Genomic DNA, 16,709 nt, shown 5'->3' with positions numbered 1-16,709 from the left:
ATCAAAAGAAAAAATAAAGAAAGCAAAGAGGTTTTCAAAAGCTTATCATGAATTACAGAAAATACTATAATTTCTAAAGAAATACAATATTGGTAACACATGGAAGACATAGAATATATTCAATTAAATATGTAAGGAATATAATATTCCTGAAATAGCAATAAAGGAATATTTTGACAGCTATATATTGACTCTAAATACATCTAAATACCAGTTCTGTTTACCAAGAAAATGCTACTTCTATTGTAAGCCATTGTTGATCAACCGCAAAGCTGGCTGGATTTAAAAATAAGAAATGTTTTCTTCTTGACTGAGTTATCTTAGAAGCCTTCACTTAAAGATGAGAAATAAAAAGAATCACTTATAATCATGACTGACTTAAAAAAAAGATGATACAAATGTTATCCCAGAGACCAGGAAACACTTCAGAAATGCCACTGTTTTAGTTATAAGTTTCTCTCATTACTTATTTTCTTTTTAGGAGACAAAGCAAAAAGTACTGAGAAAAAAAAAAGGAATAGTTATTTACAGCATAATCTGCACTGGGTAGAAAATAAACTACATTTTATAAATATTTTATTTATAATCTGACTACATTCCAAATGCCCCCAAAATATTTTATGCTTGAATTCTGTACAATTCACTATAAATTGGTACTGTTAAAAAAAAAAAAAAACTAACAAACAAACCTTAAGTACATAGATACCAAGCATTCAAAGAAATTAAAATATATAAAAGTCCTAATTAAATAACCAGAAAATCTTGTTCCTGAATGAAGATTAAATGAGCTCATGCAATTTATTTTATATAAGAATAAAGGGCAAATTAGCTTAGACATAGTCACACTGCATAAGAACAGAAAATACAGTAGCAATACCAATAAAAATTAAACTTACATCCCCAATGATTTTCGCTGTTACTGTTGGAACTGCACCTGACATAAATTAAAATATATATTTAGGATCTTATACAATTAAGCATTAGCATTAAAAGCTGTTTACTGGACAATAAACACAAAGACTCTTACAATAAAAAGATGTATTAATTTAATTCATAATTGATAGGGGAAGACTACCATCTGAAGTATGGGAAAAAGAGACCTGGAAATTATGAAAACACTAATACCCTAGCAGCCTACAGTAAGCCACCATTCTTAATTGAATGTGTCAAATGATTACTGAAGAAAAAAGAGAATCACTCTATTCACCTCAAAATGGCTAGATAAATGCTTTCAAGTCAAGTCATACCTTGTAAAACGCTGTTAGAATTCACTGTGGGCTGAGCAGCAGGAGCACTTGCCAATGAGACTACATTAGCTATAACTGGAGTTGAATCTTTTCTTAGCGATGGGGGCCCTGCTGAAGCAGCTGACACCATGGAAATACTTGCTGATTAAAATAAACAAAAAATTGAAAACCTCATGTAATTTATATGCACACACATAGAAACCAACATCTAAGGACATAGGCAACGCTTTTAAGTTAGGAGTAAATTCTGTTGGAGCAGAGTCATTTCAGGATTAACTTTTTTTCCCCCTCTAAATTAGTGAAATTTAAAAGTATTTCACATACTTTATATCTTGCATTACTCAACAGACGGTATATTTAAGAGGCCATGTGGTTTGGTTTCTATGTCCTTTGCTAGAGTCTCAAATCCTTTTTTAAAGAACTCAAGGTATATATATCCAATTACAAAACATTAACTGCCATTCTTTCCCACAGAGTTCTTAAAGAGTTTGATTCAGTATGCTCAGGGAAAAGTAAAAGGACTCATTTTTACCTGGCTTTAATCTAAAGTGTTAAATAAAAAGTAATCTAAATGTTTATGTCCTTCAAATAGAATGAAATTTGTGTTCCATGACAGTACCGACAATTGTTTATGTTCCCAATCTGTAAAACAGTGGTTAGTCCCCAGCACTGATCAATGACTAAAGTTTAATTTTACCTGAATTGTTTTGTGAAGGTGGGTCACACATACTTTGCTGATTACAGAACATCAAAATACAAAGCAAGTTACAGAAATGTTTCATTTCTCCTCGCCATTTCAAAGATTCACTGAGTTTACCCTGTCGCTTACAAGCGTCACATTTGGCCATCTGAAAAAGAAACAGAAGGTAGTAATGGAGTAAGAAACAGGTCTGGCAGAATAAAAGTAGAACATATATAACAAGTCATGAAATTAACTTAATTTTAAATATTAAAAAAAGGTCACACAATAGAGATATAGTACCTATAAATAGTAATTAAAAAACAATGAAATAAGATCTATCTTCCTCAATGACTTCAGAAGATAAATTCACTTTAGTTAACTAATAAATGAATAAAATTATAATTTTCACTATTTTAATGTCTTAAAATTGTTATGTCTTCTACAAGGAAATTAAAAACAAAAGGAATCTAACTTGAGTGACATCGAAATCTTCCAAAATCTTATTTTAATCCTGAAGAACATTATACACTTAATATTTGAAAGTTTAAATGATTAAACTGTCCTTCATACTTCATCAAATAAAAGAAGGGAATAATGTATGCTGTAACTTGAAAAACCCAGGAATGTGAATTACATTTACCTGATAGAATAGAACTGTGTATTTGGACATGCATTCTTCACAACAGAATTCTTCTACTTTCCCCCCCAAATTATTCTGTACCAGTTTGGGAGAAGTCTGTAAACAATAACTGCACATTTTACAGTGATTTCCCCAGAGTTTTGCCAAGTCATGTTTATATAGCAATTTGCAACCTAAAAAATTCAGGAAAGATAAAATTAACATTAGGGAGAAATATCGAGTATCTCCATCTTTAATTTAAATGCCCTATAACAAAGTTTCCAAACTTGGGTCCTCACTGAGATCAATACACAGGATCAATACTATTATTTAGAAAATATTATAGTTACAAAGTTAATTTGGTTAATGAAACTTCTGTTTCATTTGGATATGCGATAACATATTAGCTCACAATGTAAAATGTATTTCTTCTTTTGTATTGTGGTTAAAGGTTTGAAAGCCACTAATCCAGTAGGCTAAACTTGTACAGTCTTAGAAAACAAAACATTCTAAACATGTAAAACAGTCATTTAAATCAATATCTACCTCATATTGATTTGCAAGTGCAGATCATCTATATTCAGAAACATAATGGCTGTTTAAAACAATAAAAGTATAATCTTGGGATGTTACCAAAATTTAAGGAATTGCCTTAAGAAGTGCAGAACTAAAAAATGCCTATCGACCTAATAAAATTAAATGTTATTAAATAACATTAATGTTTTTCACTTTACCATCATCTTCAATAAAACTTTGAGGATCTTTGCCTTCATTTTAAGATTTAAATGACACGAAGAATTAGATCAGAAAATAGTGAACCAAGTGTAAACAAAACAAAAAGGCTTTGGTGTTTGTGTATGAAATAGATAAACTTATATAATTACAGCTTAAATCATTAACTGCTTTTAAAACAGCAAACACACTTAGTAGGTAAAATAATCTTCTGTCTTTACCTTCACTACAGAATGACTTGTCAGCACCTGAGAATCGCACAGTCTCCTTTACAATTTTCTCAATTTTACAGTATTCACACATTGCCATTACATTATTTATTTTCTTATATTCATCAGAACAATTCTTGCCACAGAACTGAAACATTTTACCCTGCAAAGAAATAATCATTAAGTACTAAATATTTGGTTTATCTTACGAAAATCCTATCCCTCTTACTTTCAAAACAAATAGTGTAACTTTGAGAGATGAAAAGACAAACAATTTTACAGATAGTCCAGTTTATACTCAAATCCTTTATTATGATTCTATACTTTACCTTATAGTCAAGAAGTTCTGGTTTTGTGCCAAAAAGACGGTTACAGTGCTGACACTTAAGTTTTACAACACTTCGTGCAAACCCAACATGTTGAGATTGGGCAGCAAGACGCTGGAGACCAGCTGCAGCAGAGCTATTAATGGAGGTGGGAGACACAGCAGAGGTGTTACCTCCTCCTGCTGACACTGTTGAACCTCTGGGGATGCTTACAATTACTTGGCCCTGAGACAAGGGCACTACTGAAGAATTCATTCCTGTTGGTTTGTTAAACAAATTCTGAAAAAAGCAAAAAAGATCAATTGCATCATTTGTTCAAACAAGAAAGTATTGACTAAGTCTACCAAGCACAGTTCTAGGCAATTAATGATGCCTTTGTGAACAGGGGAACCTCTCTGCCTTGGAGCAGCTTATCATTGAATGGGAGGAGTGTCATTTATATTCAAAAAATAAAATTATTTAATTAATGATCTTCAAAAATAATATCCTTCTGATAAATAATATGGGTGATAACATAACCATTTAATTTTATAGAAAGCATTTAAACGACATACTTCCAAATATGGGATGAATCAAAATATCTAAATTTAATAGAACTGAGATAGAAATTTAGGCAATCTAGGCACTAGCGAAGACCTAATAAGTTTTCATTACTATAGGAGGCAACTCACTGACTGGAGAAGAGGAAGATTCCTGAAGCCATACCTGGAAAGCTACCACACAACTGTAGCTGCAGAAGTTGCGTATGCTTCCATCTGACATAGCTAGGTGATACTGAGGGATGGCTGAGGTTTTACAACTGTTACACTGAACTTGGACACCTTAGCAAATCAAAATAAAAACTAATCAGTAATATATACAAATGTGCACAAATGTATGAGAAGATAAATATTATGTAATACAAGAAAATTCAAAGACCGGTTCAAGTTGCAGGAACCAAAACTAAACTTAATCATGTCATATACAGACAAAACTTAACCTAACATTAAAAATATTTTTTTAAAAGTTGTCACAGCTTACCCTGAAACTCTAAGATAAATGAATCTTAAATATATCAAGTGTGGGTAAAGAAAATATATTCAAGAAGCCAAATGAAATTCTTCTGGCAAGGAAGAATGCACAAATAGGAAAGCAAGTAAATAAACAAACATAAAATAAGCAATAAAGGTAATAGGTGATATTTTATAACACAGATCTAAAATATTTTAAATTTGTCTTAAAATCAACTAAATTTGGACAAAAATCTGTACTAAAAACAGCAATAATCATAATTTTTCAACTATATTTATATAGTTTACAAAACCAATATTACCTGCAGAAGTAACCATTTTAACTCTGTAAGCAGATAAGCAATTAACAGAACAGAAAAGCTCTGTCTTTCCCAAGCTATTGGTATTTTCAATCATTTCTGCTGAGGATCTCAATGATTTGCAAAGCGCACAGGGTGTAATTTTGGCTGATTTCTATTAAGAGAATAAAATAACATTCATTTTTACCAAATTAGAAGTAAAGACATAATTGTTTGAAATGTTTATACTTAACATTGTTGAAATATTTTAAATTAGTGGCTTTCAAACTTTTATGATTACAATCCTCAGTAAGAAATAAATTTTACAAAGAGACCCAGTATACACATATTTCTGAGGTTCTGTGTTTGTGTATCATACAACATGCCAGGTTCTATACTAGGTACTTTCTCATTTTTACTTCATGTAATCCTAAAAACATTCCAGTGATATACCTATCTGCAGATAAGAAATGGACTCAGAGAGTTTAACCTTTATCCCCAAGGTAAAATTCTATTTGATTAGAAAGTCTAGGAATCAAACAGAGACCTGCTTTACTTCTAAATCCAAGTTCTTTCTCTACACTACAGTACACACGATTATGTGAGAAATTTAACAAGTATTGGCTAAATTATAAGTAATAAACAAATTTAAAATTGAGATGTTTCAACCTATTTCTTCTCTTGTGGAATATGAACAATGTTTTTACTTGATTGACTCCAAGTGACTCTTAGCACTTGACACAACATTAGGAAAACAGTGATAAAGCACATGAAGATACTATTGGTTTTTTTCCCTTGTGAAAACAAAAACAATGTGTTTCTAAAAGAAGGAATAAATAGTGAAGCTACGCCCTTTTAATGTGTTTGCAATAGTAAACAGAAATAAACGGAAACACTGTATAATGTTTAAAAATTCCAAAATCATTGCAAAGTTTTAAGAACTATTTAAATAAATTTCCCAACCAACATTATTAAATTCACAAATTTTGGTAGACTGTATAAAAATTCACTAGTCTGAAACAAAAACAAAAACAAAAAAAAATTGGCCAGCAAATGTAGTAAAACAAGAAGGAATTATAAAATTTAAAATGTAAAGAGTTCTTATTATTCCTTTAGGTTTACTGATCTGAAAACCTAATTTCTGATCAAAATTTACTAATAAAATCTAAATCTAGACAATTGTCATACAGGAATGCATCCGATTCATCCTCTACAAACCTCAATTCACAAAATAATAATATAACTCACATTTATTTTTCCTATTTCATGAAGAGAAGGAAACACCTTTTGAACAATTAATGGTATGATTTTTATTTTCTGAATGGCAATTTCAACCACATGGACCTGATCTGAAGAATATGTATGTAACTTGGACCTTATCCTGTCAAATTAAAAAGTGTTATGTATGTGTGTGTGGGATATATATATATCCCAAAATATATTTCAAAGATTAGTCAAGACAACACACCAAAAAAATGGAGTTGGTTATCTCTGGGAGATGCACTATTTTCTTCTTTGTGCTTTTGTGCATTTTCAAAATATGTTCAAAAATACAAATCAGATATGAAATAAAAAAAGCCATATCCTAAAAACATGTATTTCAAATGCATGAATATAAACAAATGCTACTTATAAAACTGTTATAAAGTTTAAGAGCCATTCATTACTATTTCTATGTGAAAATATTAAGCTAGTAAGATACTATTATTTTTGTGACAGCATTTTCATAATTTTCACCAAAAAATTTAGATACCCCTGAAATGAACAAAGACACTGGGATTAAATATGCTCATGTACCTGCTTATATGCTGTAACACATGTTGAACTACAAAACTTCTTAGACTGTCCCTCTATCTGAAGCATGTGGCATTGTCCAGAGCCACTGTAACAATAACCCCCACAGTTCTCACAACAGTTCATGGTGAGGTTGTTAGCAGAGCGAAACTTAGAGAAGCAGGCATCACTGCAAAGTTTATGTACCACATTTTGGTAATTAACTTCATGTCGAATCTAGAAATTAAAAAATAACATACAAACCACAAACCAAGACCATTAAAAGCTGTTCTTTAAGCACAAATATTAGACTCCTCCCCACAAAAAAGTAAAAAGGTAACTTACAACAGCATTCTTCTGACACATGCTGCATTTAGTTGAAATACTATTTGTATTTATGGTAACAACAGGTTTTCTTTTCAGTTCATACGTTGACAAACATGACTGACTGCAAAAATCTTTACTAATGGTGGTATTTTCAAACTGGGCACTAATCACATCCTTTGGATTTAAAATGTCTCTAAAAATGATAACAAAGATAAAATAAGCCATGGCATAATTCATTTTTTTCCTTTTTATGAGCTAAATAAAATATACAAGCAATTATAGTGTAAGGAAAGGACACTGCTATTTAAATCGGAAAACCTGGGTTTTCTTGGATAAGCTGATTAATTGGCTTTGGTCTTTAAGCTCTGTTCTATGAAATGGACCTAAAACAGACTTACTTCATGGAACTGTTAAGAGAGTAAAAAAATATACATCAGTTATCACTCATTATTCTCTAGTAGGTGAAATTATATATTTTAATTTTCTTCTTCAGGCTCATCTATACTTTTAAAATATTCTTTAAAAATATTGTACTTAAAATTTTTGAAAACCACTACCTTTTAAAAGTAAAAATACATTTCAAATTACAGTGAACATTCTAGTACGATTATATAAAACTGAACATTTCCATATCTAAATAATTTAATTTGTAGGCATTAGTAGCAAAAGCAATGAAGATTAAAAAACCTAGTGATTAAGGCTCCCTATCACTCCACACATTATTCCGCCTGCAAACCAGTCATCATCCTACATAGCAGTTTATCAAATAGTTTGTGTAAACCATTTTAAAAATCAATTTTTTAAAAACACTTTGATAAAATTTTCTAAATGGTGTCTCTATTCCCATGAGTACACACTCAAATAGTAAATAAACAAACTGTGCTATTTTCATTCCTGCATCTTAAACAGATTATAATAACAATACTTTTTACAAAAGATGGCAAAGCTGCTTCAATATAAGATAATAGTAAACATCATGGGAATCATCACAAAGGAACAGCTGATATTGCACTATGTTGCAATACATACATATCTCATCTACTACTCTACTCCAGACTATTCTACTTTCTGCATTTTTGGCCTTTGCAGTTTTTTTTTTTATTAAGTTTTATTGTATTTCATTTATAGAATTATTTATTGAGCAGTTGTACTGAGCCAGGCACTAACTAAACCCTATAAAAATATGGTACAAATATGCTCTCAAGGAGCTCACTGTCTACTGGGACAACTAGATAAATGACATAAAATATAACAGAAGGATTCTGAAAATATGATTAAGTAGTGTAATAAATTTGAAAAAGGTATGTATAATGTACTATAGAAATAGAAATGAAAAAACAATTATTTTAGATAATATGTGACATGAAATGCTATCATCCAAAAAAGGTACCATTTGAGCTGGACCTTAGTTTTCTAAAAAATTAAGGAGATAAGGTTGAAGGAAGCATAAAGCAAATCAATGGAAGCATAAAAGTAGGTATTTCTCACTGCTCTCAGTGTACTTAGTGTCCAATTATATCTTATTGTTGTAGATTACACCTTATGCCGGAATGAGAAGGTACAATGTCATCCCAGATAGTGAAAATTCAGAAATGGTACAGACAATCCTGAAACAGTTACTTCTTTGAGTGCCATTACAGCAAGAAATCTGATCTTTCTAACAGTACTAACAAAATTACCCTCCAAATTACCTCTCTTTATGTAGGATTTAAAATATTTTTTTTTCATCAGGTCCCTATAACTAAGGAAACCTAAAAATTAAATGATTAGCCAAAATATATTCAGTTTAAGTTCAAGATGCTAAAAGATATGATTAATAAAAGATTAAGAAAAGCAAAACTGCTATTCCAAATGGCTAGTGAGTTTCTATCACCTAAGTGTTGCTGCTTTATTTCTACAGATCTATAACAGCAATAGTTATCAGTTAAGAAATCTTTTCTACCTCCACCTATTCAAAATTAAATTGAAATCCTCATAAAGATTGACTTACAAATTAACTATATGGATTATGATTATGGGGTAAGGGGTGCAAGTATGAAAATTAATCAGCTATATGACACTGAGCAAATGTTTTAACTCCTTTGAATCTAATTTCCTTATATTTAAGATACAATCCAATTCAACAATTTTATAATCAGACAACCAGATTATTCCAAACTGTTGCAATGACTGTGTAAAAGAAGAAGAAAGGAAAGGGAAGGAAAGGCAAAGTGGTGAAAAGGAGATGAAAGAGTAGTTTGGGAAGTGAAATGGAATATAAGTAGAAATAAGACTGATCAGTGGTTGAGGAATGAACAAGAGAAAAAAGTATTCTATAAAATGAGAAGTGGGGAAAGTAAGACAGAAAGTGAAGAAGAAAAGGTTGAAGTTATAGGTAAGTAAGGAGAATTTGAAATAAAAATAGAAAGGGGCAAATAAAAAAGAACAAGGGATAAGAAAAAAAAAGTAACAGAATAAATGAATGAAGAGGTACAGTTACGAGTCACAGAATGACACGTTGAAAAAATGGAAAATTTATGAGTGACAAAGAAAAATATAATTTTAAAGAATAATTGACTTATGTAAGATAAATACAGAGATAAGCTATAACATGTACATAAAAATGATGTGTTCCCAGATAATACAAGGTAAATATCAGAGACCAAAGGGATATTATTTAGATTTAAAAAATAACATATGGGACAAGAATTACAAAACAGAAAGAGAGTACACATTTTAAAATTTCTCTGAGTAGTCTATGGTCATTTTGAAATTCACTCGTTAATCTTTGAAAGAATTATCTATGGCTATTATTATGAAAGGAGAAATACCACTGAAATTTTAGAAAAAGTGCTGATCCCTAAAGTAAGAATTAAAGAAACATAAAAGGAAGTTATTATGTAAAATTATTTCATTGCAAAATAGAAAACAGGAAAAAAGCCTATAAAAGTATAATTTTCAAGCTGCTTTTTATCTTAGAATCTGATGAATACATCAGAATATAGAAATTAGGCATGTGGTATAATAAGTATTCATTTTTAAACGCATGTTCCATAATTCAAATAATATAAAAAAAAGAAATCTATTTTTGCTAATTAAACTTGAAACATAAAGGGATGTGCATATGACTAACTTCCAGAAAAATATCTAATCATATTTAAATTTCTTTTAAGTCTCTTATCTATAAGCCTTTTCGCACTGAACCAGAAGAGGGAGCACCTTGTTCCATTTCTAGACAAAGAAATGACAGCATCCATGTGAAGAACCATAAACACAAATTCTAAACTAATAAATCATAGTTTGAATAGCTTAATAATATAAAACAAAGTGCTTCAGAACCAAAGACTTATTCACCTTTTTCTAATTTACTTAAAGTTTCTATCAATAACCTTAAAATATTAGCCAAAATTAGTTCCTATTATTCAAATATATTAGGATGGCTTTATAAGGTCTAAGGTCATACTTTTTTGTTATTAAACAGTGAAATGAAACCTCTGAGGTAGTTTAGAGATATTGAAAAAATAAAAATATATATACTTGAATCCATTTAATGTCAACAAGTATTAAATGAATTCCAATTACATAACAGAAAATATAACTTTAAATACTTAGAATTTAAGTATCTATTGTCTGTAGTTACAAGGTAAAATATAATGGTCATATAATACCCTTAAAATGGTGTGTGTATATATAATATATATGTAATTTTTTAAGTAAAGCATCTCAACTAATAAGGCTGACAAGCTTGGTTTCAAAAGTCTCTCAATATATAAAGGGTAAGTTATTTAAAGTTGAAAGAAGTAGCATTCAGAAAGAACAAAAGCGACAACTTATTTGGTACTAAATTAAGTGATTATTTCTCAAAAAACATAGAAATGTAAAAAATTAAACAAACACTTGGATAAGAACAGAGTATCTTAAAAGAAAGGAAGCAAAGAAGATAATTTAGAATTCTGCTATACTTAGAGCAACTTGAACAAGTTTTCTTGGTGGGAGGAGGTGGTGGGCGGGCAGGTGGAACTGTATATCCAGTGAGGCACAGTGTAGAGCAGAAAAGTTGTGTAGATCCTTTCCTCTGATATGCAGTTTGCCCCTTCTGAAGGATTTTTTTACAGCCAGAACAGGAAACTCGAACAGCTGTGGCAGGAACTGAAGGAAGCATTTTATTCATGCCAGATGATGCCAGAGAAGGTTGAAAGCCAGTAGTCAACTGTGGAGCTTAAAAAAAATTGAAAGAAAAATGTTTTACTTTTTACCATGAATTTTAAGTATGCATCCTTTCTTCCTCTTCTAGAACTGGTCTTGAAATCCAACACTAATTATGCAATATAGAATTAAAGCCATTCTAAAGGGGCAGAGAGAACTGCCTCATTTACTAGTACAAGTAGATACTTCTTCTCACTCATATTGGTCAGAATAAACAAACATGATTCATTTATTCAGTTCTTTTCTTACCAAGAGGACTGCCACTGACTGAAAACACAGCACTAATTTTCAGTTCCCCCTCCTGAGTTTTTTGCTGTTGGCCATGATTATACTCCTTTAAAAAAAAAAAAAAAGTAAATAAATATGTAATAAAGTATCTAAAAAAAATCCAGACATTCAAGACTTTTTTATTATTACTATGTAGGGATGGAAAATGTTTATTAACTGCATTAACATTAATAAGAAATAACAGCAGCAAACTATAATTATAAAGAGAATATGTATGTGTAAGCTGAGAGTAAAAAGGTAAAAAAAAAAATGAAAGCAGCTAGTCTATTTAGCCTGTAGCACTACCAGATATTTACAAATTATTTATTTGAAAATTCTTATTTTTAAAAAAAATTTTTTAGGCAAGGCAACTTTTGGTTGACCTAACAGATTGCAAGGACCTTGTCAGCTTACAATCTTTTATTTTTTACGCCTACAGCACCTGGTCTTCCTAGGTGGTCTCCCATCCAAGTACTAACCAGGCCCAACCCTGCTTAGCTTCCCAGATCAGATGAGATTGGGCTTGTTCAGGGTAGCATGGCCGCAGACGTAATATTTTTACAATATTTTAAGTTGCTGTTTATCTGTTATAAAAGTAATACACCCTATACAAAATTTAGACAAGTAGAAATAAGAAAAACATTCTAATCATATTTCCATCACCCCAAAACAACCGTTATTCTTTGGCTATATTTCTTTCCAGTCTTTTCCCCTCCTACATTGAGGTTTTTTCTTTACATGGTTGTAATTATACCAAATATACCATTCTTATGAAATAATTTTTGGATCACTTGAATCAACTGAGCATTTGCATATTGTTACATATTATTCAAAAATAACGTCTAGTGGCTAAATGTGTTTTTTAATGTTGAAGTCCATGAGTCCTTGAGGTCTATACAGATATATTATAAGGGGTCTGAGAGTTCTAAAAGAATTATTTTTTAAAACTATATCTTTATTTCAATGACTCTTTTAGCAAATGTAAACATATTTTAAGTCATAAATAACCACATATACCTGTTATGCTACTAGTTTTCGGTGCCAACTTTGCTTTTACAATTATTGCACTGTGAAATCTTTAAGTGGTAGATTTAACTTTTATTTTAATTCATTGTTTATCACACTGAAACTTGCAAAACCCCACAAGACTTCTTATTCTTGGAATTCTCATGTAATTCCGACACACTCCCTTTTTTTGTGAGGGGTGTCTGTATATTACTTGAGTTTGAGAAATACTGATATACTTTAATAGATTACACAGAAACAGACTGGGGTGAAGTGAGTGAGGTATCTGTCTCAGACACAAACTTAAAATCCAGTAAACAAGATAAATAATATTTTATAATGCAATATTTTTTGAAAATCAAAAATGCAAAACTCCATGATGAACACAATACCAAAACTTTAAATAAGGACAGGATCAAGATTACTGATTTTTCCTTTGAATGCAGGCTCCAATTTGATGGCCCTGCATGGCACTGAGATTCTATAACCTCAACCTAATGTTGGTCTATTTGTTTTCACACATTTGGTATAATCAGTAATAGCATGACGAACACCTTTGTGAATACTCATACGCTCATTTTTAGGATTAACTCCTACAAAAACAATCCTTACAGTGGAATTATTAGGCAAAAAGGTACATAGTAAAAGTTCTTGGTACACAATGACAGATTTTCTACAAAAATTATGTTTATTCTAGTAATTTGTGAAAAAAGCCATTTAAAAGTCTTTTCTCACTGGCGTTTCAATTTGAAATTCTCTTTTAAATATCAATTTACAAAAAAAGTACATTAACCCTCTACAGTATGTTATCAACATTTTCTCAACACATACTTCGAATTAAAATTTTATGTACTGAAGTTTGTTTTTATGTCAAAAAGCTGACAGTTTTTACCTTTCTGATTCCTTCTATTCTTACAAAGTTCTATTTCAGCAATAAAACAGTAAGAAAGTGGTTTCACTTTTTATAATACAGTTCTTTAATTCAGAGGTTAAAAACTTTATCTGCAAAAGGCCAGATATTAAATATTTTCAACTTTACAGGCCATACTATCAGAACTATTCAACTCTGTCTCGGTAGAGCAAAAGCACCCAAAAATATTATGTAAGTGGATGAATGTGATAATGCTGCAAAAAACTTTATTGACAATAACAGTATATAGAAAAACAAAACAGAAACACAGAGGGCAGACTGGATTTGGCCCACTACTGATAATTTGCCAACTGCTGTTTTAAATCTATCTAGGATTTATTTATTTTGATATGTAATAGGCATTCTTCTTTTTCTTCCCCCAAATAGCTGGTGAATTCCATCCATTCATGACCAACATATCAAATATCTTTAAACGTTTCTTTTGTGGTAATCTATTCTGTATCATTATTAGCCTGATTAATCTTACAAAATCACATTATCCTAATGAAAAGAACTGTAATATATTTAACCACTTAACGAAGTTTCCCACTATCAACCTCTCTTTGTTAGAACGTATGTGTAACGTGTATGCATGCTGATTCTTCAAAACATCTCAACCTATTGATATTTTCATCAGAATTATATACAAACTATACTTTAATCAGGAATAACTGATATCTTACATTTTTTAAAAGGTCTCACCATTCAAGTTGTCTTTTACCTCAAGTCTTTTACCATATTTTTAGTCGCTTTGCTGTGGAAAACAGTGCATCTTCTCATCATTTTATCTAACTGGGAAACAAATGATTTATAGAATATTGCTATCCTTTATAAACTAAAATTAAACTAGCTATTCCACTAAACTTTCATAAATTCTACTAATTCTCTAATAAAGATCCTTACCAGCAAACGATGATAATTTTGTCTCACCTTTTCCATTATTTCTTCTAATTTCTTTAACATGTATTGGGTCGAAAATCCAACAAGAGTTAAATAATAATGCTGACATCAGTAATTTGTGTTCTTTTAGTAATTATTAACAGTAGGTTTCCATCAGTTTACTTTTAAATTCAATGACTGTTATTGATCTGAAGTAGATATTTCCTTACCATGATCAAGAGAGTATCTATTACAAGAAATGCATAGTGAATTACATGAGATGTCTTTTGGTATCTACATATCTATCTAGCTCTTATCTGACTTGTTGGTGAAGTTATATATTACAAGATTTTCTACCACTGATTCATCCTGACACTCCTACATTATATAGCATAACGCAAATTTTTTAAGTAAAAAAAGGTTTTAATCTCTGAAAACTTGAGAAAAAAATTAATACTCGTTGGCATACTTTAATGGTCTTCCATCAGCTCTTTCTCAATGTCTGTCACAAGTTATTCCAAACTTCTGATATATTCCTTAAGCTTCAAGTACATATTACTTATGTATATAGTAAAGTTAAGTACATATCTTAAGGACTCTGTTTATAAACCCCACAATGCTGTCAAGGCAGAATCGTGTAAATATTAGTCACCCCCAACAATGATTAATTTTATAAATATTTCAGCAATGACTAATAACTTGAGAAGTGAAAATCTGATGACCCAAAAGCTTTCAGAAGCAGAAACAAAGTGTCAAAACAAAACAAAAAAAATTCTTTACCAATACCTTTACCTTCTCTTTGTTTATCATAAAAAAAAAAATCCACATCAGTATCCCAAGACAGTATTTTAGAAATGAAGAACCCAGTTCCTATAGCCAAGTTAGCTTGACATGGCTTAAAAAATATATTAAAAAAAAGAGGCCCCAACATTTAATTACTGCATTCTGATGTCCAAGACTGTATGACTTACTATAGTGACAATTAATTAACTTTCTAATCCATTTATTCCAATGAAAGGCTACTGATTAGTATTCCTTTTAGTTTGAGCAAAAAGAAAAACAAATCAGAATTTTAATGTAATATTTACTGAATTTCCAGCTTTTATAACCTACAGAAAAGGGGAAAAGGAAAAATGAGTACTCTGATTCCTTAAAGTTTTTATTTTATAACCTTCTCTAATACTTTTTTTAAATTAAATGTTTATTTGCAGAAAAACTGGTAGGTCATATGGCTTCGAGTAATTCTATGAAACTAGTTTCCTCATCTACAAATGGAGTTAGTATCATCTACTCTGGCATTCTGAAATAAGAGGATGAAACTAAGTACAAGTAAAAGCATTTGTAACTGTAAAAAGACTACAGAAAATATTACAGTGGCATGCAATGGGATTTGAAAGAAGAAATGAAAGTAGGAGACCAAATGATGTTATGCCAGTAACAGACAGGAGGATGACAACTAAGAAATCCAGAAAATCATGACTGAAGAAATATCAAGAGCAAATAAACAAAAGAGGTGAAATTTATATACACCTTTTTCCACACCTTAGTGATTTACATGCAGAAGTCAAGAAATTAAAACCAAAATGAAGTTTGTAAGAATTAGGGAGTGAGCTGAAAGCAAAACTACAAGTTAAACAAAGAGAAGAGCCAAGGGAGGTTATGACACGGTGCCATGGGCTAAAGTTATGATTTCATTAAACCATGAGAAAGTATTACTAGATACTACTAGTAAATAATGGTCAAAAGTAAAGGCACACCTATTAAATCTATCAGTATTTTATGAGAGTTAGGTTAACAGTACTGTTTTAGAGACTAAGATAATAATACACTGGAATTCCCTTTTTTCATTCTATGGGAAATGAATGAGAGTAATAAAGAATTAGGCAGTATTGAATAGCAAAGAATACAGATTTCCAATGGTCATAGGGGAGAAATACCTAAAAAACAGGACAAAGAAAAAGAGAGAGCGAGAAGGGGAAGAGAAGGGAGAAAGGAAGGGCGAGGAGGGTAAAAGGAGGAAAGCGAAGAGGAGGAAAGGGAAAATAAAGAACTTGGTATCTCTAGTTTAACATGAAGTCCCTGAGGGATTTCTAGAATTATCATCAACAGTCTGATCTTACAGGATTGGAATAGCTGATAACAGAGAGGACTTCTCAGAGAAAACCACCTTTATCCACTCACATGCAGGGACTGTCTTACTGGAAGGTCAGGGTCAAGAATGCTTCCGGATCTCAAGCCCAGGATCATCTACACACACTCC

The 16,709-nt window shown here is 30.9% G+C and overlaps 1 protein-coding gene and 1 pseudogene across 6 annotated transcripts in view; both read right to left on the bottom strand.

The window, feature by feature from the left end:
* Window positions 1-16,709, bottom strand: part of ZMYM4 (zinc finger MYM-type containing 4) — a 143,416-nt gene that overhangs the window by 42,708 nt on the left and 83,999 nt on the right. For all 6 annotated transcript variants that reach the window (XR_004954261.1, XR_004954262.1, XM_036231549.1 and 3 more), the window contains 12 exons: window positions 11,638-11,722; window positions 11,145-11,400; window positions 7,222-7,396; window positions 6,901-7,113; window positions 5,128-5,278; window positions 4,521-4,636; window positions 3,819-4,094; window positions 3,502-3,652; window positions 2,570-2,742; window positions 1,945-2,095; window positions 1,248-1,388; window positions 897-934 (listed from right to left, as the gene is read on the bottom strand). Coding sequence is in view for 4 of the 6 variants with exons in the window: in XM_036231549.1 (XP_036087442.1) it covers window positions 897-934; window positions 1,248-1,388; window positions 1,945-2,095; window positions 2,570-2,742; window positions 3,502-3,652; window positions 3,819-4,094; window positions 4,521-4,636; window positions 5,128-5,278; window positions 6,901-7,113; window positions 7,222-7,396; window positions 11,145-11,400; window positions 11,638-11,722 (1,926 nt within the window). In the remaining 2 variants the exon portion in view is untranslated. The remainder of the gene's footprint in view (window positions 1-896; window positions 935-1,247; window positions 1,389-1,944; window positions 2,096-2,569; window positions 2,743-3,501; window positions 3,653-3,818; window positions 4,095-4,520; window positions 4,637-5,127; window positions 5,279-6,900; window positions 7,114-7,221; window positions 7,397-11,144; window positions 11,401-11,637; window positions 11,723-16,709) is intronic.
* Window positions 12,086-12,204, bottom strand: LOC118604048 (annotated as a pseudogene).

Source organism: Rousettus aegyptiacus, unplaced genomic scaffold, assembly GCF_014176215.1.
Source record: "Rousettus aegyptiacus isolate mRouAeg1 unplaced genomic scaffold, mRouAeg1.p scaffold_m13_p_1, whole genome shotgun sequence".
NCBI lineage: Eukaryota > Metazoa > Chordata > Mammalia > Chiroptera > Pteropodidae > Rousettus > Rousettus aegyptiacus.
Note: the sequence above shows the minus strand (reverse complement) of the source record. Positions and strands in the feature narration are given on the sequence as shown.